At 47.5% G+C, this 24,316-nt stretch overlaps 1 protein-coding gene across 1 annotated transcript in view; it reads left to right on the top strand.

Moving 5' to 3' along the window:
- Positions 1-224: 224 nt before the first annotated feature.
- Positions 225-24,316, top strand: part of INPP5F (inositol polyphosphate-5-phosphatase F) — an 83,986-nt gene continuing 59,894 nt past the window's right edge. Inside the window, exon 1 of the mRNA XM_058671569.1 lies at positions 225-527. Coding sequence (XP_058527552.1) covers positions 431-527 — 97 coding nt within the window. The 5' untranslated portion in view covers positions 225-430. The remainder of the gene's footprint in view (positions 528-24,316) is intronic.

Genomic DNA, 24,316 nt, shown 5'->3' on the forward strand with positions numbered 1-24,316 from the left:
GGGGCAGGGGCGGGGCTTGCGGCCAGGAGGAGGAGGCAGGGGAGTGAGTGGCAGGACGGAGAAGGGGCGGGAACGGGGAGGAGTCAGGGGAGGAGGTGGAGCCAGCGGTCGGGGAAGGGGCGGAGCAGGGAGTGAGTGGCGTGGCGGGCGGAGGCCTGGGAGGAGTCAGCGAGGGGGTGGAGCCAGCGGCCGGGGAAGGGGAGGAGCCGGGGGAGAGGCCTCTCGGGCCGCCGCCGCCGCCGCCGCCGCAGCTGCCGGGGCGCGTTCTCAGCTCGTGGGCTGGGCCCCCAGGGGCGCTCCGTGTGGCTCCGGGGCGCTGTCCCGCTCGGATCGCTTCCTGAGGCGCGGGGTTCCGGCGTCCGCAGCGGACGAGGCCGGCCCGGGCGCCCCCCGCGGCTGGCCGCCGCCTCCCTCGGCGCGCGGAGCCGGCATGGAGCTCTTCCAAGCCAAGGACCACTACATCCTGCAGCAGGGCGAGCGCGCGCTGTGGTGCAGCCGCCGAGACGGCGGCCTCCAGCTCCGGCCCGGTGAGTCCGGGGCGCGGCCGGGGCCCCCTCGCCGCCGGCGGGGCGGGGCGGGCGCTGCGAGCGCGCCGGGCGCTGTCATTATTTCCTGACGGGGTCGCCGCGGCCTGTCCTGACGGGAAAGAGCTGCCGACCCTTGCTTCTCGCTGAGCCCAAGTGTTGGGGTCGGGGTCCTCGGGACCCTGCCGGGTGGAGGAGGGGGGACCAGTGCGTCCAGAAAGTTCCAGCGAGGTGCGCTTGGCGGTCCAGGCCTCCCCCTCACCTGTCCTTCCCAGGACGTGCTGGGTTCGAATTCCGATCGCCAGCGGTGTCGCCGCCCCACACTCCCTGTGGGGTTGTTAATGGCCCTTGAGGAGTGCCCAGCTGTTGCTGACCTGGAGGTGTGATACAGCACCTGTCACAACTGAAGTGTAATGCAGGTTTGAAATACCTGTGTTTTTTTTATGACTTGACTTTGTGCGAGCAAAATGTAGATGGCGGGCACCTGTCCGGGGGTTTCGGGAGCCGCTGGCAGAGGCCGACTCTACCTGAGTCAGCTTGGGCTTGTGAGTTACACAGAGCAGGCCCCTGCCCTGCCCGGCCCCAGCTCCTTTTTTTTTTTTTTAACTTGCAAGTCTTTTCCCAGAGTGTTTTTTAAAGCTTATTAAAAGCGAGAGAACATAATTAAAAAAAAAATCCACAAATTGTTTTTCACTTATTTGAAAGGCAAAGGAAAATTAGAGGGACATCTCCCTTCTGCTGGTTCACTTCCCAAATGCTTATCCCAACTGACCTTGGGCCAGACCCAGCGGGAAGGCCCCCTGAACTCATTCTGGATTTTCCCACTTGGGTGGCAAGAGCTAAAGTAGTTACGCCCTCACCCACTTCCTGTCGGGTGGGTGTGCGTGTCCTAAAGTTGGAACCCCCTCCCAGGGACTCGAACCCAGGCCCTGCAAGATGGGACATGGGCCTGCCCAGTACTATCTACACCTCTCTGCCACGCGCCGCCCCCAGGACAGCCAGGGCACTCTGTATTGACTGTAATTCGTGTAGACAGTTAGAGGGAAGAAATACCCATATGAAATGGAAAGTCTAACAGGTTTGTGTGTACCTGCCACAGCGTGCCCCAAGGATGGGCCCTCTGGCCTCCTGGACAGCCTGGCTGAGCAGGTGGGGGATTCTTGCTTTCAGGACAGGGAACAGGTGAGAGGTCACAGAGTGCAGTCACAGGGAGTGACCCAGTGTGACCCAGCCCTGTGTGGCATCGGCTTCCTCACTCAGGCCTGCTGTCAGCTTGGCTGGAGGGGCCTAGGAGGACTTGTGGGTTGTTCCCCTCGCCCCACCCACCAGGTTCTGGCTACATTTTCTTGTTCTTTAGTTTATTTCCCCTTTTCTGAATGGAGAGACTACTGCACCCCAGCTAGGGTTCGTGATTATTTTGGAGAGAAGCTGTGGTTGATCAGCCAGTTTGAATAGTCTCCTGTTAATCTCTTGTTTTTCCTGATTTCACCATTTGCGCACGTGCTCTGCCTCATTCCCTGAGCTCCACCAGGTTTGAGTAAGTCAGTGCAGCTGGGGCAGAGGAAATGGGCTTCCTGGGCTGCCATGGAGAACCATGTCCTTGGTGTCGGGCGCTGAAATGACTTGAGGTGCGTGGTGTTTGCGCTCCCCCAGCTCACCTGGCAGAGCAGACTTCTGCACACCCCCCCATCTCCGTCCCCTAGACTATGCAGGTTACCTCGGGCTAGGTCTTGGATGAAGCCGTGTGCCTTGGATTGCTGCCCAGTTATCCAGGTGCAAAAGATGCACTTAAAATGGTTTTTCTGGATAGAATAGCCTTTGCAGTTAAGTTTATCTCACATTTAGGATACAGCCTACCACAGACTAAAGTAGACAACAAACCTGGAGGAAGGAGGAGGCATGCCAGTTTTCTCTTTAGGTCCGGCCAGCGACTAGTCTCATGCACTTGGCTGCCAAAGAGTTTATCCCGTTCCATGCTCAGCATCTACATATGGGTCCTGGTGCGAAGGCTCAATTGGCTCATCCTCCCCTTGCAGTGCTGCCGTCCCATATGGGCACCAGTTCATGTTCTGGTTTCTCAACTTGCCATCCAGCTTCTTGCTTGTGGCCTGGGAAAACAGTGGAGGATGGCTTCAGTCCTTGGGACCCTGCACCATGTGCGAGACCCAGAAGAAGCTCCTGGCTTCAGATTGGCTTAGACACAGCCAATGTGGTCATTTTGGAATGAACCAGCGGATGGCAGATCTTTCTGTCCTGTCTACAAAAAAATCTGCCTTTCCAATGCAAATAAGTAAATCTTTTAAAAAGTATAAATGCTGTTATTACATTATGCATTTTAACTGAATAAGCACCTTTAGATCTTTTTCTGTTCATGGGATTGTTTAAGCTTCCTTAGCCTGTTGGGCCTTGCCCCTCCCCGTCCTGGTTGCACTGCTGTTTGCAGTGGCCTCATTTCAAGTCTTCCCATGTCTCTTCTCATCTGTCCAACTGGTGGATCACTGACCAAGTCCTTTTCTTTTCAAAGGCCCAGAATGCTGCTGGGCGCTGTACTTTCTGCTGTTAGACCTGTCAGACAACCCGAAACAGGAGTTTTCTTCCTGGAAATGCCGGAAGAATCCATTCTGATGTTGTTTAAGCTGAAAAGGACCATTTTCACCATCTGGAATGCTTGTCTGTCATTCCCTTGTTCTGTAAGACTCAGCGCGGAGGCCACTTCCAGCCCCTGTGCACCCCGGGGTGGGGTTATCAGGCACCTTTCCTGTGCTTCTAGATCATTTCTTTCTTTTTGTTTTAGATTTTGGGGGTTTTTTTTACTTTTTTTTTTTTTTTTTTTTTTTTATTGCCAAGTCAGATATACAGGGAGGAGGAGAGACAGAGAGGACTACAAGTGACTACAACAGCCAGTGCTGCGCTGATCTGAAGCCAGGAGCCAGGAACTTCCTCCAGATCTCCCATGTGGGCGCAGGGTCCCAAGGCTTTGGATCATCCTTGACTGCTTTCCCTGGCGACAAGCAGGGAGCTGGATGGGAAGCGGGGTTGCCGGGATTAGAACCAGTGCCCATATAGGATCCTGGAATGCTCAAGGCAAGAACTTCAGCCACTAGGCTACCACGCTGGGTCTAGATCATTTCTGTGCTTGGTCCACGCAGTTAGAACATCCCACACCAGATCAGGTAATGATGACTTACCAGGACCACCGGTGAAGTCCCCGAGGTGAGGCCCATGTTCCCACTCATGCATATTGGCATCTCTGGAAGTTACTCAGGCTGCAGCAGGTGTGTTTAGTGGAGTTGAGAGCAGAATGAAGTCCAGGTTTCCTTTTACTGATGGCATTACCCCAAAAATAAGATGTGATGCTGTGCTCACTACTCATGGGAAAGCCCTGTTCCGAGTGTCTTTTAACTGAGGCAGAAGAACACGTCTACTCACTTGAGACTATGAGACCAGGTACATATCGGCTCAGTTCTTTTCTGTTAGGGCAGCAGCTTAAAAAAAAAAAAAAAAAAAAATATATATATATATATATATATATAAAAATAAATGTTTGTGGTAGTGTGCATTATTATTCTTCGCTTTTTAAATTGTTTAGCTAAACAACTTAGCATAGTTTTCTTTCTAGTATTTCCTTTTTTTTTTTTTTTTTTTGAAGGATAGTGGTTAGTGCGCATTCTCACGTAGTGCTGCTTTGTGGCAGATGTCTGTGTATTGTAGGGAAGTGGGCACCAGAAAAAAAAATTGTATTGTTTTATTTTCTGCCAGGAAAAATGATAAAAGCATGTAAACATGCAGCCATCTGCTGGGAGTAAAATTTAATATCTGAAAATAAAAATTGTAGCTTAAAGACCTAAAAGGAATGCGGTACAATCTGCATTCGGGCAACAGTGTGCGGTCTCATCTCTTTGGTCTTGACGTTGCTTCCACTGGTCCTTGTGCCTGTGTCTGATGTGACGGGGTTATGTAACTTACTGCTGGGTGCCGCTCGCTCTATTCTGGGCCTGAGTGACCGGGAAAAGATCTCAAAGCATCTGTCATTCCCACAGCCCTCGGGAGCATCTAAACTATATATAGAGAGGCAGTCCCTGCGTGATGCGTGCGAGCTGGACACTTTTCATTGTTGGGGCAGTTGTTGGCTGTCAGTAAAACTCCCAGAAACAAAATGCTCTCCTCTTCTTAGAGTTGATTTTTGGTAGTTAGATTATTTTTGCTATGTCACAGGAAGCTAACTTTTTTGAAGGAGAAATCACAGTATGAAATTTGAAAGACCTGTGGACTATGTCCTTTAAATAAATGTATGTATGAAACTGTATTCAGTTTGCTTACAGTTTTGTGTCATTTGGTATTTTAAAAAAATATTTTTGAAGTTTAAAAAATTGTGTTTGCTGTGGCTGGCCCTGTGGCCTAGTATGTTAAACCCACACTTGTGGCACTAGCATCCCATATGGGTTCCAGTTCAAGTCCCCACTGCTCCATTTACCATCCAGCTTGTGGTCTGGGAAGGCAGTGGAGGATGGCCCGAAGCCTTTGGCCCCTGCACCCACATGGGAGACCCAGGAGAAGCTGCAGCCTCCTGGATTCGGATTGGCACAGCTCTGGCTGTTGTGTTCACTTAGGGAGTAAACCAACAAATGGAAGCTCTCTCTGTCTCTCCTCTCTGTGTAATCTGCTTCTCAAATAAAACTAAATCTTAAACAATCGCATTTGCTAAAAATTCGCAAATTCTCATGACAAAACATAATTGGGCATTTTAACTTCAAAATTATTAAGTATATTTTTAAAATCAATCTAACCGTTTCTTGAAAATACTTATTTAGGGCCTGGCTCTGTGGCACTGCAGGTTAGGCCAACATCTGCAGTGCCGGCATCTCATGTGGGTGCCACCTTAAGTCCTGGCTGCTTCACCTCCAATTCAGTAGGATGGCCCAGCTCCATGGGCCTCTGCACCCATGTGGGGGACTCGGGTCAAGTTCCTAACTTCGGCCTGGCCCAGCCATGGCTATTGCAGTCAACTGTGGAGTGAACCGTCTGATGGAAGATCTCTCCCTTTCTCTGTAGCACAGACTCTCCAATAAATAGAAAGAAGAAACCTTTAAACATCTTTAAAATCTGAAAGATTTATGTACTTGGAAGTCTGAGTTATGGAAAGAGGAGACAGAATCTTCATTTGCTAATTTATTCCCTGAATGGCTGCACTGGCTGGGGTGGGGGAGGGGGTGGCGGGGATGCCAGGATACAGCAAGAGCTAGCCATTCTCTAAAGTGGTTTATGATGTTATATCCTGTACTCTTTCTCTCTGTATATATATAAAATTTTTTAAAAAAAGCTGAATTTACGATTTGAGAGGCAGAATGGCAGAGAAAGAGGTAGGAAGGGAGTTAGAGAGGGAGGGTATATTTTCCATCTATTGATTGACTCCCCAAATGCTGCAGCAGCCAGGGCTGGGCCAGGTTGAAGCCAATAGCCTGGAACTCCATGCTGCTCTCCCATGTGGGTGGCAGGGCCCCAAACCCTTGAACCGTCTTCTGCTTGTTTTCCAGGTTTATTAGTGGGAAGCGGGCTCAGAAGTGGGACAGATGGCATTAGTTCTGGCATTTACGTTGGTTGTATGCATCACAGGTGGTGACTTAACATGCTATTCCACAGCACCAGCCCCAGGCTTTACATTTTTATGGGTAGTAGTTGAGGTGTGTCTTGAGCTATCGTGGTCAGTGTCCTGTAGTCTGCATGGAGATGTCCAAGCTGGCACAGAAGAAGGCTGCCCGTGGGACCTGCGGTGGCCGTTTCCCCTCCGCCTGCTCCGAGTCCTTTTGTGTTGTCACAGGGAATGTCATTTGCGTAATAGACTGGTTAGTGGCTTTTCCAGCTCTGTTCATCAGGTTTCTCCTCAGAAGTTTTTAGAACACCTGCTGTTTGGGAAGGGAATTGATCAGGGGTGGATCTGTGCACCGGCACATTGATACGTGCACTGAGGGAACTTTTTCCTCTGAGATGCGCCACCCGAAGCCTGCCTCAGTCTAGCATAGCAGGCCTCCTGGATCCGGTTTCAGGAGGAGATTTCCAAGCAGATGAAGCAGAGGTGGAATGGAGGAGGGAAAAAAAAATGTAAGAGCAATTCCCATAAAAAATGAGAGGGGTCTTGGTAGACTTCTTGGTTCTAGACACTTGTTCTGAGGCAGGACTGGCCCCGGGCTGGCTTCAGGGCAGAGGGGCGTTCCTTGCTGTGGGAGAGCTGGCAGGTGCCACAAGCCTAAGTGTGTGGCACTTGGGCCTTCGAGGGGTCTGCTTGTACGAGTGCTGCTCCAGGCTTTGCCTTGTCCTACCTGCCCAGTTCTCCCCTTCCCTGGCATGGAAAAGGAGGAGGGCCCATCTCGCAGTCGCCAGCACCTGACCAGGTCCTCAGCAGGCCATCAGTTAGAGGTGCGTTGACCTAGTTGAAATAAATGCCCTCCCTGGTCTACAGAATATAGTTAGAGCAGTCAAACGGTTGTGGAGAGGATTGAACAGATGCCATAAGAACAAGAGACCTCATCGAGCGAAACTGGCAGCGATTCATAACCGGAGAACTATTAACACCACTCGAGCACATATCTCAGAGCATGCCCCACATCCGGGACTCGGGGTGGGCGGGAAACCGGGTGGGGCTTCCCCCTCAATATCCCCCTTTACCTCAGATACAAGATGGAAACAATGTGGACATAATAGTATTACCCACTTCCCTAAAAAAAAATAAAAAAAAAAAATAAAAAAAAAAGAACAAGAGACTGGCATGCAGGGTCTTTCCTGGTACCTCAGAGGCTGTTCTGTGTTTCTCGTTGTCACTTTGTTCAGTAAAAGGTGAGTTTAACTCTTAAGGCCATGGCATTCGATAAGCCTGTTCTTTTTGAAGGAAAATAGAAGGTGACCCCCAGATTCCACTCCTTGGCTCCCGCCAGCCACACCCTCATGCCAAGGTGGCTCTTTCTGTGTCCTTGTGAGTTATGGTGGAATAGGCTCAGACAGCTATAGGCTAGTTGGAAATTAAACTAGTTACTGTTGTTGATTAGGTCGTCCCTAAAAGCATAATGTAACATTTTTTGATATGGTCTTATAGGGATTGAAATGTGTTTGACCTTTACAAGCTGAGTTACAATCTCTGATGTTTTATAGACTGTTCTATTCCTGTTCAGATATTTTAAAATATAACCTTGTGGGCCTGGTGTGGCAGCCTAGTGACTAAAGTCATCACCTTGCACGTGCCGGGATCCCATATGCATGCTGGTTCTAATCCCGGCAGCTCCACTTCCCATCCAACTCCCTGCTTGAAGTCTGGGAAAACAGTAGAGGACGGCCCAAAGCCTTGGGACCCTGTGCCCTGGTGGGAGACCCAGAAGAGGCTCCTGGCTCTTGGATTGGCTCACCCCCGGCTGTTGCAGCCACTTGGGGAGTGAACCAGCAGACAGGAGATCTTCATCTCTGCCTCTCCTTCCTTCTGTATGTCTGTCTTTCCAATATTGGCCACAATGGCCAGAGCTGTGTCGAGCTGAAGCCAGGAGCCAGGTGCTTCTTCCAGGTCTGCCACGTGGGTGCAGGGTCCTAGGGCTTTGGGCGGTACTTAACTGCTTTCCCAGGCCACAAGCAGGGAGCTGGATGGGAAGTGGAGCAGCCACGTGCGCTGCCTCTCAGGAACTGGGCAGCAAACCCTGGCACTCAGGGAGAGCACCAGGACATCTCAGCCTTGCCTAACCATCAGGCCAAACACCAGCCCCACAAGACTATATTTTATTAAATATTTATTTATTTTTATTGGAAAGAGCAGCTGGGATTAGAACCAGCACCCATACGGGATCCCGGTGTATGTAGGGCAAGGACTACTACTACTATACCAAAATATTTATATTGGTATGAATATTATTTACACCAAAATAAATAAATCTTAAGAAAGAAAGATTTACAGAAAGAAGAGGAGACAGAGATTTTCCATCCATTGATTCACCCCCAAATGGCTACAGTGGCCGGAGCTGAGCTGAGCTGAAGCCAGGCTCTTTCTCTGGCTCTCCCATGCGGGTGCAGGGTCCCAATGACTTGAGCCATCCTCTGCTGCTTTCCCAGGCCATTAGGAGAGAGCTGGATCTGAGGTAGAGGATCAGGACTAGAACTGGCACCCATATGGGATGCCAGTGCTGCAGCTGGAGTATTAGCCTGCTGAGCTGTTGTGCTAGCCCCAAATATTGCAATTTAAAAATTATCAATGGTTGCTAATGATATATTAAATAATAAACAGTATTTTTAAGACTTACTTTGTTTTTTTGAACTGCAGACTTTTAAAGAAGGAGAGGTAGATCTTCCATCTGTTACTTCATACTCCAAATGACCGTAATAGTTGCAGTCAGGCCAGGTCAAAGCCAAGAACTTTGAAAGTCTGTCAAGGTCGCTGACGAGGATGGTAGTAGGGTTCAATAGGGTTCAACTATTAGGTTCATCTGCTGCTTTCCCCAGTGTATTAACAGGAAGTTAGGGTGGAAGTCGAGCAGCCAGGACTCTAAACTGGCATTTTTGTGGGATGCTAGCGTCTGTTGGTGTTGCAGGTGCCAATTTAACCCGCTGTGCCACAACACCTGCCCCAGGTATTTTAAAATGAACATGAATGCTTAATGTGCTATGCCACAGTGTAGGCCCTAACACGTAAGGGTATTTTACAAAAGTCATTAAAAATGGAAGTTAAGGTAAATTTATTTTGGTGCATAAATTTTTTTAAAAATCCATGTTCATGGGCCCGGCCGCGTGGCCTAGCAGCTAAAGTCCTCGCCTTGAATGCACTGGGATCCCATATGGGCGCCGGTTCTAGTCCCGGCAGCTCCGCTTCCCATCCAGCTCCCTGCTTGTGGCCTGGGAAAGCAGTTGAGGACAGCCCAAGACTTTGGGACCCTGCACCCACGTGGGAGACCCGGAAGAGGTTCCTGGTTCCCGGCTTCGGATCGACACAGCACCGGCCGTTGCGCTTACTTGGGAAGTGAATCATCAGATGGAAGATCTTCCTCTCTGTCTCTCCTTCTCTCTGTATATCTGACTTTGTAATAAAAATAAATAAATCTTTAAAAAAAATCCATGTTCATTAAGGACTTAAGAAAGTTCATTAAAAATGTATATCTTGGAAACATTGAGGATGTCAAAATAATAATTTTTTTCTTAAAGTTTGATTTGTTCATTTTATTTGAAAGAAAAGTAGAAATCTCCTGTTTACCCTACTGGCTTATTCAGTAGCCAGGACTGGGGCAGGCTTTTCAGTAGCCAGGACTGGGGCAGGCTGAAGCCAGGAGCTGGGAACTCAAGCGAGGCCTCCCAAGTGAGTGCCGGAGACCCAGGCACTGAGCGTCAGCCGCTGCCTTGCTGCCTTTCCGGGTGCACCTTAACAGGAAGCTGGTTTGTGGAGCACGACCAGGACTCAAACCCAGGCACTGTCATTTGAGGCGGTGCGGGGCACACCTCAACTTATCTTGTAATTAAGTTTCCTGTGGAATTTTTGAAGTGTCTTCATTTATGTAATTTGAGACTATTATGGTACTTAACTGAACATTAGGAAGTTTTGAATGTTCATAATGCTTTCATTTTAGTAGTTTGCTTGTTCGTTGCTGTTGGTTTTGTTAAACGTGGGAGTGTTCTTTTCCCTAACTCCAGCTCCAGCTGCAGCCCGTGTCCTGAGACAGCTGTGCAGAGCAGAAGTCAGGGCAGTGTTCGTTTTTGGGCCCTCAAAGCAGTGGCACTTCACTCCCAGTGTTTGTCTTTGGCATCTCTGGCCTTTAGTGCCCTTGGAACCCTTTTAAAGTACCCGCATTTCTTCAAGGGCAGTGCCATCTGCCCCCCTCCCACAGCTGGTTTAGTATAGAACGTATTATTGAAATTCTCTAAGTTAATTAATTTTATTGAAGACCTGGTTACTAGGTATGTAACAAAGTAACAGAAAAAAAGAAAAAAAAAAAAGGAGTAAGCACTCCTGGATCCTGGTGGAGGTGTGGCCCGCTGAAGGAGCTGCCAGAGATACTTGGGTACGTTCAGTATACCAGCTGGGATTTGAGTTTTGTACTGGGGGTTGAGATCTCAGGATTTGTTTTTCCCCCAAGAGGATGAAGACCTGTTTTCTTTCCCGAGAAGTGAAGTAGAAGGAAGGCATTCTTTGAGTCTGCAAAGTTCCTTCAGCTGGAAGCAGTCTGGATTATTGGTCCAGGAGAGTGGAGAGCCCAGGGAGAGATGGCGTCACGCACTATGTGACTTGTATAGGCATTTTTGTTTTGTCTTGGAAGAAGTAAAACTTTGCATATATGGTGTCTTAATTCTCCTTGGGAGCTCTAGAAAGAGGAAGGAAGGAAGAGAGAGAGGAAGGAAGGAAGGAAGGGAGAGGAAGGAAATAAAGGAAGGGGAGGGGAGAGGAAGTTTAAGAATACATGATGTGTTAACTAGTTGGCCTTCACTCTGCGCCCTGCCAGGACAATGTGCTGTGACCCCTGTGTGATCTGGAAGCAGTTGTCCCTTGGGGGCAGCTCCCATGGCCGGTCCTACAGCTGGTGGTGGATTGGAGGTGACACTTCATCCGGGTCAAGACTGTAAGCTGTTTCTGATGGGAGAGAGAGTAAATTTGTTCCTAACAAAGTCTTCAAAGTGAATTCATTTCCAACACAGTTTTCAGGAGAAACCAAGAGATTATTTAAACACCAGCTGTGAGAGGTCACGTCTACTTAATGATGGAAGTGCTAATTTTGTGCGTCTGTTAATAGCTGTGAAATGAAGAAGGAAAATACTAGTTCTTATCTGGGCTCAGACTTCGTTCTTGGAAACTTTCTGAAAGCGATACTAAAGGGCAGTTTTGGGGAGAGCTGTAGGTGAGGGACAGATCCCACCCAACATAGGGCTGCTTTGGGTGGTGCGTTATGAATGTACCATCCAAGGATTTCTGATTCTTATTGGAAGTGGTTATAATTTCAACTTTTTAAGGAAATCATTTTGGAAGATTGTAACTTTCATGTACTTCTTTCTAAACTGTGACTTTTAAAAAATATTTATTCTTTTTTTTAAAAGAGTTACACACAGAGAGAGAGAGAGAGAGAGAGAAGGAGTTCTTCCATCTGCTGGCTTACTCTCCAAGAGCTGGGCTGGTCCAAAGCCAGGAGCCAGGGACTTCTTCCAGTCTCCCATGTGGGTGCAAGGTCCCAAGATCTTGGGCCACATCTTCTACTGCTTTTCCCAGGCCATTATCAGGGAACTGGATCAGAAGTGGAGCAGCCGGGACTCAAACTGGTGCCCATGTGGGATGTCAGCATTGCAGGTAGAAAATTAACCTGTTATGCCGCTGTGCTGGCCCCCCAAACTGTGACTTTTACACATGTATGTCTTCTATACTGTTTTCTGAACATATTGTGATGTCCATACCTTTTAAAATTTCATACATTTCTGTCAAGTCTTCCAGACTGTAGAGTCTTAATCACTTTATTCTTTCATGAAATTCCTTCACTTTGGATTTTATTGGGACGTGACGAGATTTTCTACTTTGTATGGAGAATCGTGACAATTTTGTATTGGCTACTATAGAACTTAATGAACGATTTTTAGTTTTCTTCATGTTGATGGTCAGATCTTTGTCACTCTTTGTTGCAGAGGAGCTAGATCCTTATTTTGATTGGAGAGTCTGGGAGTTCTCAGGCCCCTTGCCTAGGTGGTGACTCTCCTAAGCTTCATCCTGGAGGTCGTATTTTGCAGTTTATTTCCTTCTGCTAGCTGAGACCTACTTTTATGCCAACTCATTAGATTATGAAATCTTTATGCAACTTGTGATTACTTACCACAGGAAGAAATTTGAAGTTGTACATACCAGAGGTATCGTCTGTGAATCTGACACGTCCAGGCTAATGCAGGTCCTCCCAGTGCCCTGTAGTCACAGTGGCAGTTCTCTGTGTGACTGTGTGTTAGTCAACCTGCCTGTGCCAGGGCCGCATCCCAACTGATGGAGTGAGGATCTGAGAGATGAAGCCTTGGTGTCAGCATCTTGCAGAGCAGCTGGGAGCCACATTCAGGGAGTTAGATTTCACACAGGGAAGTCGCCATTAGCTTGCTGACTGCTGGGTTTAGAGAGTTCAAGGAAATGTGCATCACGTTTGGCATTTGTGGCACGGCACCTGAGCCCACGGATTCCTCCAGCAGTCTCCCTGGCCCATTAAAGCACAGGTGAGCTAGTGACTGGGCCTCTTACTCCTTATTCTGAAACCACCTTCTCACCCGTGTGACGTTGGCATTGGCGTCTTTTCAGAGCACGGATGTCCTCTGTCTCCAGCAGGAACTGAAACTTGGTTCTGATGATGTGAACCTGGTCTGGCACATTTTCTTTGAGACGCAGGTGAAACCGCCTCTGTAGGTGAGCAGTCCCAAGGACCCACGCTCTGCTGGGCCCAGGGCGTGCCTTCCCTTGATCTTGGAATGAATGACTCATGTTCTCTGAAGGAGCGGAGTACTTAATCACTTGTTTTTGTATACCAGGAAGAGGAGAGCATGTGAAAATACGAACTTGTTGCCGTTGCCATGGTTTGCCAAATGGATCTGAAATCAAAGTGCAAACCGTTTACCTAAGGGGTCAAACGTAGACTTTGAGTGTATGTTACTTTATTATCTCACCGATTAAAATATGGCATTATTTCTAAAACGCAGGACTTTGATAATTTGTAAGCAGCTCAGTCCTTGTGTTCCTGTCACACATGTGGGAGAACCGGATGGAGTTCTAGGTTCCTGGCTTTAGCTAAGTCCAGCCCTGGCTGTTGTGGCCATTATAGGAATGCACCAGTGAATGGAAATTTCTCTCTCTCTCTTTCCCATACTCCCTCTCTCCCCCCCCCCCGCCTTCCTCTGTAACTCTGCCTTTGAAATAAATTTAAAAAGAGCAAGCGAGAGAAAAGAAAGAATAATACTTTGATTATTAATAATACCTATACAGGGACAGATGATTGACATAGCAGTTAAGGCACCATTTGGTGAATTCGTGCGAGCCACGTCAGTGCTGTGATTTGAGCTCAGGCTCCACTTATTTTTTTTTTTTTTAAAGATTTATTTCTTTTGGAAAGGCAGATACACAGAGAGAAGGAGATACTAAGATCTTCTGTCCTCTGATTTACTTCCCCCAGTGGTCGCAATGGACAGAGCTAACCTTGATCCGAAGCCAGGAGCCAGGAACTTCCTCTGGGTCTCCCGTGGGGGTACAGGGTCCCAAGGCTTTGGGCCGTCCTCGACTGCTCTCCCAGGCCACAAGCAGGGAGCTGGATGGCAAGTGGAGCAGCCAGGACACGAACTGGACTGTAAGGTGAGGACTTTATCCACCAGGCTATTGCCCCAGGCCCCCAAGCTCCACTCGAGATGCCAACTTCCTGCTAACATGCACCATGCTGTTATTGTGTGCCCCTTTTTCTTTGTTTCTGAGTTTCTGCCTAAGTGAAATACACATTGGAAAAAATTTTTTTTGCAATATACCAAAAAAGACTATAATTTTAAATCTTCCTTTAAGGATAATGAAACCATCTTTATTTGCTTCAGTAACTATTGGATGAGTACCTCTTATATGTCAAATGCTGGACTAGACCATAGGTTACAATGGTTAAAAAAACATAGGAATAGATACAGAAATAGGGGAGTTGATTACCTTTTTTCAGTTAGTTTGTTGAAACTGTACGTTGAGTTTTTCAACTTACCCTGCTTTCCCTTTCTCTCTCTGCTGCTTTTCTGCATCTTTAATTGGATGCCTCAGATTTTCTCAGGTGTCTTTCTGTTGCTGATTGTGGTGTGGTGGGTTAACCTCCACCTGTAGCACCCACATCTCATGTGGCAGTGCTGGTTCAAGTCTCAGCTGCTCTACTTCTGATCCAACTTCCTGTTAATACATCTGGGAAAGCCATTGACCCAAGTGCTTAGGCTCTGCCACCCGTGTACCCATTTGGGAGACCCAGATGGAGCTCCTGGCTGTTGGGACCCTTTGGGTAGTGAACAGCAGCTGAATAATTTCCTGTTTCTCTGCTTCTCTCTGATGCTGACTTCCAAGTAATACACACACACATACATACATCAGCTGGCACAGATGTTTGGCCTAGCAGTTGAAATGTGGATGGAGACACCTGTGTTGTAACTGAGTGGGTTCTAGACCCAGCTTCCTCTCCTGGCTGCAGCTTGCTGCTGATGCAGACCCTGAGAGGCAACAGTGATAGCTCAGGTCATAAGTTGCTGCTACGTACATGGGAGACCTGAACTGAATTTTCTGCTCGTAGCTGTTGCAGGCATTTGGGGAACAAGTCAGAAATGAACTCTCTCTGTCGATAAATACAACTAGAAAGTTTTGCATTTTATATACATTCTCAGGCTCACCAGACTTAGGACTCTATTTTGCATGGGTTACTGAAGTGTACCAGTGCCAGTGCCTGTCCCAAGCATGTCTTACTTGCTTTTAAACTCTTCTGGATTCTTCCTCTTTCCCTTGTCGGGGGTTTAGGCAGAAAATGAAGCTCGAAGTTCTACTTGATTGGGCATTTAGGCCACTATTGGTTTGTTGGTGCTGAAACTGGATGTAGAGGGTTGCACTGTATCAGAGCTACGCATCCCTTTTCATATTTAGGGGCCCAGCTGGCATGAAGACAACCTCGTGGGGCGGGGGTTGGGATAGATGGTGGTCAAGAGGCTGCCTGCGACACCTTCTTCCTACGTCAGAGGCTCAGGGTGTGAGTTCAGGCTCCACTTTGGATTCCAGCTTCTTCCCAGTGTCCATGCTGGGATGGCTCAAGTGCCTGGGCGCTCACTACCCACAGGGGAGACCCAGCCTGAGTTACTGGTTCTTGCCCGGCCCAGTCTGAGCTGTTGGGGCATCAGGAGAGTACACAGCAGATGGGACAGATCTTTGTATATTTTTGTCTCTCTGCCTTTCATATAAATTAAAACAAAATTTTAAAAAGGATATTTTCATGAAGTATCTATTAATCTGGGAAGGCTTTCAGGAGTTGTGATTCTACTAGAAGTTTGAATAAGTATGATGAAACATCTTGAACTTCTGTTTTTCTTTAACGCTTTTTAAAGTCATATGTTGACTGTTAAAATTAAAATCTATAGAGAAATTAAGCAGCCTGGAGGATTTGTTTTTATTTTCTGAGTGTGTGCCTGAGAGGCAGGCAGGCCTGCCATCCGCTGCTCAACTGCCCCTCAGAGCCAAGGTGGGGTCAGACTGCGTTTAGGACCAGGACCCCAGTCTGGGTGTCCTGTGCTGGTGGCATGCTGGAGTCATGTACTTGACACTCCAGAGTATGCTTCATGGAGAAGCTGGAGTTGGCAATGAAGCTGGACATCCAACCCAGGTCCCTCACTGCAGGAAGCAGGTGTCCTTACCTCTAGGTCTAGGGGTTTTGAATACATGTAGTCTCACAATTTGATGAACTAAAAGGTTTTTTTTTTGTTGTTGTTTTTTTTTTTAGCATTTTTAAAGTTTTGTTGTTGTTGTTGTTGGAAAGGCAAATTTACAGAGGAGAAACAGAGAAAAAGATTTTTCTGCCTGCTGATTTACTACTGAAGTGGCTGCAGTGGCCAGAACTGAGCTGATTCAAAGCCAGGAGCCTCCTTCAGGTCTCTTATGTGGGCACAGAGTCTCAAGGCTTCGGGCCATCCTCCATTGCTTTCCCAGGCCACAGGCAGGAAGCTGGTTGGGAAGTAGAGCAGCCAGGACACGAACTGATGCCAAATTGGATCCTGGTGTGTGCAAGGCAAGGCTTTAGCCACTGAGCCATTGCGCTGAGCCTGTTAAGCATGTATTTAATTTTTTATTGGAAAAGCAGATTTACAGAAAGAAGGAGACAGAAAGATCCATCTGCAGGTTCACTCCCCAGATGGTCACAAGAGCCAGAGCTGATCTGAAGCCAAGAGCCAGGAGCTTTCTCTGGATGTCCCGTGCAGGTGCACGATCCCAAGACTTTCTCAAGCTGTCCTCTACTCTTCCTAGGCTACAAGTAGGGAGCTGGGGCCAACATGGGTGCCTGCCTTGCACTGGCACAGGAAGCCTTGTGGGGGCCTGGGGTACAGGCATACAGGAGGCCTGGAGGATGGTGCCAGGGGGGGCATGTGGGGACCTAGGGACTCGCGTCCAGGCAAACGAAGCAAGCCTAGAGAATTCCCCCACATGCTTGCTCCCAGGCTGGTGGGGAGAAGGGAGTGGAGAGGGTGTGCTGGTGGACCAGGCTTGGGGAACTTTGAACAGGATTGGATCCTGGGTGGGCAGAGGGATAGGGTCCCAGGCCAGCATGTGTGCCAGGATCTTGGGACCCTAGTGGGCAGGCAGAGCTCCAGGCTAGCACTCCACCCCATCAGAAGACTGCTGGGAAACCCATGAGCTCCTGGGCACAGGGACTGTGGATTGGAGGAAGGGAGGGAGTAAGGAGAAGTGTGAGAGGGAGGGCTGCTGAGGGAGTGTGTTTCAGTTGAGGAATGACTTTTGAGGGACTTCCATCAACAAGGCCAACCATGGGAAGAATCACAGCATCTGTGGTCTGACTGTGGAGTGCATGTGTCAGAACTGGGCCTCAGTTGCTAAGACATAGCTGGGACAGCATGCTCAAATGCAAGTGGAAGATATAGCAGTCCATTGGGGGCCTGCAGAGAACATCTAGTACCATAGCAGAGGATGGACGGCAGAACAAATTGGACAACTCTCCCAGCCAAGTGTTGACAGCAAATATTTGGGCAAATGGAGACTCTAAGGTGGACTATGTCAGCCAATAGACCTTGGAAGGATTTCCTCATCCTTGGAGCAATGAAATCAACAGCATTTCACAACTATCAAAACCAGTTGTGCAATAGTCTCAGAGCATGCTCCGTTTCAGGGTCCCTGGGATGACACTGGGTGGCTGTCCCCCATCCCTGGGTACTGATACAGTTAGGATGCTGGATGTGGCTTCTCCTTCCCTCCCCCTCCCCCCAGATATAGGAAGAAGGAAAAGAAATTTGGAAACAGTTGTTTCATCCACGTTCCCCTAATCCTCAATCCATCCCACCCTAATCATTAGTCCACATGGGCATGCATCCTTCTCAACTATGTAAACATCATCAAAAATACAAAAAACAAAAACAAGTTGGGAGGTGGAGCACCTGGGACATGAACTAGCACCCATTATTGGATCATGGCGTGTTGAGGTGGAAGATTAGCTGACTGAGCCATCACGCTCATAAAGTTCTTTCTTTAAAAATACTTATTTATTTATTTATTTTTTTATTTTTTTTAAAGATTTATTCATTTTATTACAGCCAGATATACACAGAGGAGGAGAGACAGAGAGGAAGATCTTCCGTCCGATGATTCACTCCCCAAGTGAGCCGCAACGGGCCGATGCGCGCCGATCCGAAGCCAGGAACCTGGAACCTCTTCCGGGTCTCCCACGCGGGTGCAGTGTCCCAAAGCATTGGGCCGTCCTCGACTGCTTTCCCAGGCCACAAGCAGGGAGCTGGATGGGAAGTGGAGCTGCCGGGATTAGAACCGGCGCCCATATGAGATCCCGGGGCTTTCAAGGCGAGGACTTTAGCCGCTAGACCACGCCGCCGGGCCCTATTTATTTTTATTTTAAAAGAGATTTATACACACACACACAGTTATTTTCCACCCACCGGTTCACTCCCTAAATGATTGCAACAGCTAGAGCTAGGCTGTTCTGAAGACAGAAGCCTGGAGCTCCTTCCTGATCTTCCACATGGGTGCAGGGACTCAAAGACGTGGGCTATCTTTTGCTGCTTTCCCAGGCACATCAGCAGGAAGCTGGATCAGAAGTGGAGCAGCTGGGATTTGAACTGCCATCCATATGGGATGCTGGCACTATAGGTGGAAACTTTTCTACTACACCATGGCTCTGATCCCCTGAAAGTTATTTTTTATGTGACAGATACTGTGCATGTTGTTTGCAAATAATCCGCTTATGCATATGAGAATCCTGTGAGAGATTCTATTTACAAGAAGGAGAGCTGGAACTGAGAGAGGTTGCGCCTAGTATAGAATCAGGATTCTTCAGATACAAGGTTTATCCGTACCATGTCTGAATATCTTGTCTCAGTGCAGCATTCCAATTCTATAGTCATCCCTGGCCCATTTTGGTCTGTCCTCTGGGTCTCGGGCTGTAGGCTTGCCTGCTTCAGACCCTCCTACCCACACTTGTCCTCGAGTTCTGTCTAGAACTCCTGAGTGACAATCTCTGGTCTCCTGCGTCAGTCCCCTCCGTTCTTCAACCTTGGTTTTGATTTTGTTTTTTTTGTTTTTTTCATCCTTACAGCTGCAGTAGAACCATACAGGTGCAAAAGGGCAGACTCCTACAAGTCTTCCTGGCATCCAGTAAATATCTGAGTACCCGGTCTGTGTCAGTGCCCTATAGGCCGAGATCTTAGCCCTGCACAAGGCTAGTGGCATTCGGGCTGGAAGGAGTCTAAGAGTCATCAGATACCAAGGAGATAGAGTCATTAGGACTTAGGGAAAGGCATTTTTGATGTCTCCTCGGTTCTGGTGTGAGTAGCTGGCGTCATGAGGGGGAGATGAAAGACCCCACAGGGATGCAGGGTCATTTTGACATGTGCTTGGGCCTGGTGCAATAATAGCCTTGTGGCTGAAGGCCTCACTTTGCACACACCAGGATCCCATATGGGTGCTGGTTCCTGTGCTGGATGCTCCACTTCCCTTCCAGCTCCCTCAGGACCTCACACCCAGGTGGGAGACCCGGAAGAAGCTGCTGGCTTTGGATCAACTCGGCTCTGGCTGCTGTGGCCACTTGGAGAGTGAACCAGCAGATGGAAGATGTATATCCCTCTGTATCTCCTTCTCTCTGTAAAAAGAAATAGATCTTTTAAAAAGATGTGTTGAAAAGAGGTCTTGAAGTCAGGGTTAGAGCCCAACAAAAGAACCAGTTAGGCTCGTCAGGACTGAGTGCATGATGGGATGGTCATGAGTGTTCAAGTACAAGAAAGGAGGAGGCCCTGCAGGAGGAAGAGAAAGCAGGGAGGGTGCCATCAAAGCGCAGGGGTCAGGGCTGACCTTGGCGAGGAAGGGTGGGAATCCTATAGTGTGGAGAGCTGTCTTCTCATGCCAACTGGCCAGTCACTTTACCTGCCAGCCTTCATGTTCTGTCTAAAGTAGACCAGATGTTTTCATCCTTTCACCATTTTATTTTATTATTATTTTAATTTTTTGTTTATTTATTTGAAAGAGTTACAGCATAGGAAGCGGGGAGGGCAGTGTGGGGAGAGACAGATCTTCCATCTGCTGGTTCACTTCCCAAATGACTGCAGGGCCAGAGCCAGGCCATTCTGAAGCCAGGAGCTTCTAGTTCTCCCATGTGGGTGCAGCTGCCCAAGCACTTGGCCCATCTTCTACTGCTTTGCTGAGGCCATTAGCAGGGAGCTGGATTGGAAGTGGAGCAGCCGGGAGTCTAATTGTTGCCAATGTGGAATGCTGATGCCACAGGCAGCAGCTTTATCCACTTTGCTGCAGCACTGGCTCCACTGTTTGCCACTTTAAACATAAAGCGCAGCCTTTTACCATGATTCCATGTAAATGAACTGACTTTAACTTGCTGCTCCTTTCCACATCTCGTGTTTAACTGTCCATTTTGGAGCCTGGTGTGTACACCAGGAGCGTAAAACTCCACAGGGCAAAGTCTCCCAGAGCTTCCTGGTCTGCCAAGGGACCGGTGAGTCAGTAATTAGGTGAACCCTGCCACAGTCAGGTGCCTTGATGAAGATGTGCAGATCAGCAGAGCCAGGAGTGCGCCTGGTCAGCTGGCCGGGGAGGGTGGAGCAGGGAGTGTGTCCAGGACTGAGCAGCAGGCAGAGGTGGGTGGGGAGCAGCATTCCAGGCCCAGCCTGCACATGCTCAGGCTCCCTGGGAGGGGAGGCAGGAGGAGATGGGCGGATAAACATGCATTCAAAGGACAGGAACTTTGTTCCCAAGACGGGATGGGATTAGCAGTGTTTGCATTTATTCACTTCTAATGCCCCATGCATTGCTGTCTCATGTTCCTGTTAGAGAAGCTGTACTTGAACACAGAGAGTGTTAATTGAAAAAAAGGCAAACACGAGTTTGCCTGGAAAAATATACTGACTCAGAATCTGTGGATACATAACAGCTAGTCCTAAGCAAAAAATTAAGGAGGAAAAAAATACATGACTTGTGATATTTTGAAAACTAAGACTATTCAGAAATTATTAGGTTAAGAAATCAGAAATGGGGGCCCGGCCGCGTGGCCTAACCGCTGAAGTCCTCGCCTTGAACGTGCCGGGATCCCATATGGGCGCCGGTTCTAATCCCGGCAGCTCCACTTCCCATCCTGCTCCCTGCTTGTGGCCTAGGAAAGCAGTCGAGGACGACCCAAAGCTTTGGGACCCTGCACCCATGTGGGAGACCCGGAAGAGGTTCCAGGTTCCCGGCTTCGGATCAGCACAGCACCGGCCCGTTGCGGCTCACTTGGGGAGTGAATCATAGGATGGAAGATCTTCCTCTCTGTCTCTCCTCCTCTCTTTATATCTCTTTATATACAGAGAGGAGGAGAGACTGGGTGGAAGATCTTTCATCTGCTGATTCACAATGCCCAGAGCTGAGCTAATCCAAACCCAGGAGCCAGGAGCTTCTTTCGGGTCTCCCATGAGGGTGCAGGGTCTCAGAGCCTTGGACCGTCCTCGACTGCTTTCCCAGGCCACAAGCAGGGAGCTGGAAGGGAAGTGGAGCAGCCAGGACATGAAGCAGCATCCATATGGGATCCTGCCGTGTGCATGGCAAGGACTTAGCCACTGAGCCATCGTGCTGCACCCATCACCTCAGTTTTAGTGACTTTAACATATGGTTCTCATTTTGAACTTTAATTATTTTTAGTCACTAGATTACCACAGAAGTCATCTTTATATTAAGTTACAAATCATATTTGCTGGATAATGAATGTGTTCATGTGGCTCGTCAATATAAGGGATACTAAATTAGAAGGTTCTCACCCGCTCTTTCTTCCAGCTCTGTCCTCTGTACCTTGTCAGCTCTGTCCCATTGTACTAGCCCTCCTTGTTTTCTTCTTGGCAGAGGATATATATTTCCATGTCACCTTTGGTTTTCTGTCTTCCTGTCCTTCAGAAAGTTTCCCCTGAGGTGGCTCATGTTCATCTCCTGTGTGTGTTACCCACTGCCAACACACTAGCCAAGCTCATGGCCAATGTCATGCATAGCAAGTCTTTTGCCATAATGTTCTAGCTGAGTTCTATACTCCATTTCCCTTTGAGCATGATGACAGCATGGAAATTTCTTCTTAGTTATTTAATTAATTTCATTTTATGACACAGTTTCATAGGCTCTGGGATTCCCCCGACCCCTCTCCCTGCCCTCCCCACATGGTGGATTCCTCCACCTTGTTGCAATATTATAGTTCAAATCCATTCATGATGGAAATTTCTTCTTGTACACTTATGAGTATGAGGCTACTTTAAAGTTTGTGGAAAATGGGATGAAAAAACAAGTTTATTTTGATAAAAAAAATTTCAAATACATTTTTCATAATATACATTTTCCATGAACATTTAGAAAAAAAAGATTTATTTGAAAGGCCAGATGATAGGAGAGGGTGGGGAGGCGAGTGAGAGAGGGAGAGGAAGAGAGAGTCCATCTGCTGATTCATTCCCTGAATGACTGCAGCAGCTGAACTGGGGTCAGGCCGAAGCCAGGAGCAGGAACTCCACCCCTGGTCCCCCACATGGGTGCCAGTGGCCAAGAACTTGAGCCATGTAACTTGGGTTGGAAGTGGAGTGAGCTCAAGCCAGCTCTCTAATATGAAAGGCTGTCATTGCAAGTGGCAGCTTAATTTTCTGCTTAACCACACTGCAGCCACTCCATGAGCTTTTCAGAAACGCCTTGCATGAATGTGTTAAGTCATGATGTGAGAAGTGTTTTTTGTTGTGCCCCCAACGAATCGAACACTCAGGCTTTGGGTGAAGTTTCCTGATCTCCACCTGTGCTGCAGTCCAAACTGGCCTTGTTTTATCTCTGTCATGCACTCTTGCTATCCTGTCTAGGAAGTGCAGGCCCAGTGTCTGTTATTCAAGTCTCCTCACAGTTGGCCTCTGTTTGTCCAGTCTTATAATCAGATCTCCATTGTACCCACTGGGCTGTTATCTGGACTGATTGTCCCTCTATTTTTATATCATCTTAGGCTGAGGCAAGGCTTGTATCAGTGCCCAGTTCCTCACAGTTTTTAGATTGGTATTGTTTGTTCAGAGATGGGACACATTCCAGAAAAAACCATGTACTTCTTGTCTCTACACAGTTTTTTCCTGTTGCTTTCTTTATGCCTGAAGTTCCTCTTGGATGGAGCGCTGCCTGACTACTTCATCCGAGTACGTTTCTTCCTCTTCCCTGTTCATAGAGTATCATCTCGCCACCAGGATCTGTTTACCTTGGGCTGGGTAGGCAAGGCTGGCGGGAGCTGGAGCTTGTGCAGCTGTGTTGGCAGGTGCTGATGCTGGGACAGGCATTCGGGCTCACTCTGTGGGAAAAATTAGGGTGTTTTTATTTCAGTGGATTTATAGTGAAATGTTTGAAATGTTTGAAACCTCTTTGAACCTCAAGATAATGAAAATCTGTATGAAAAGTTTAAAATTGAAAATATTTGCAAACATGTCAGATTTCAGTCAATACGAAGAGAACTCAAAAGTGGATTAGAAGCATAAAGAAACATTCTTAGACTATGTGAACAGGAGAAACATAAGCAGCAAATTCCTTAATTAAATACTAATTGCCAACTAGTGGAAAAGAAATGTCTTGTTAAGCAGGGACTGCTGTGAAATTAGCAAAAAAAAAAATTTTTTTTAAATCTAAGCACTGGAAAAAATAGTTTAAAACAAGCATGTTCACTTGCTTCTAGCAGAAATCTATCTTTGTATAATCTTTTTAGATATTCATTGGTTAATATTTGAGAGGTTGAAATTTTTAAATGTTTTAACCCATGCATTTTATCCCTAGGAATTTATCCTAAATCTATCAATTTGAAAGACAAAATAAGGTATTTACATAATGTTCATCACTTATTATATTATTTTTTACAATAGGGAAATAATTGGAAGTCACTTAAATCCCCAAAAGTAACAAAGTGTTTCCTTAAATGGGAAATAATGCCACTTAATTTCTATCAAAGGCATGAGAAAATACTCATGAAATGTTATTACAATATTAGTATATGATACTCTCTATGGTATTATGGTATGCATGCAAACCTAATGAATAATAAATAAGCAAAATAGTCTGGTAGTGTGATGAGGTGATAATTTTTTCTAATTTTATAGCATCATTATTATTTATGATTATTTTTTTCAAAGATTTATTTTTATTGGAAAGTCAGATATATAGAGAGGAGGAGAGACAGAGAGGAAGATCTCTTGTCTGATGATTCATTCCCAAGTAACCGTAATGGCCAGACCTGTGCTGAACTGAAACCAGGAGCCAGAAGCTTCTTCCAGGTCTCCCACGTGGGTGCAGGGTCCCAAGTCCTTGGGCCGTCCTCGACTGCTTTCCTAGGCCACAAGCAGGGAGCTGGATGGGAAGAGGGGCCGCTGGGATTAGAACTGATGCTCATATGGGATCCCGGCGTGCTCAAGGCGAGGACTTTAGCTGCTAGGCTACTGTGCTGGATCTTATTTATTTTCTTAAAGATTTATTTATTTTTATTGGAAAAGCAGATTTACAGAGAGAAGAAAAGACAAAGAGAAAGATCTATCCACTTGTTCACTCCCCAGATGGCCACTCAACAGCCAGA

The sequence above is a fragment of the Ochotona princeps genome, chromosome 13, assembly GCF_030435755.1.
Source record: "Ochotona princeps isolate mOchPri1 chromosome 13, mOchPri1.hap1, whole genome shotgun sequence".
NCBI classification, from domain to species: Eukaryota; Metazoa; Chordata; class Mammalia; order Lagomorpha; family Ochotonidae; genus Ochotona; species Ochotona princeps.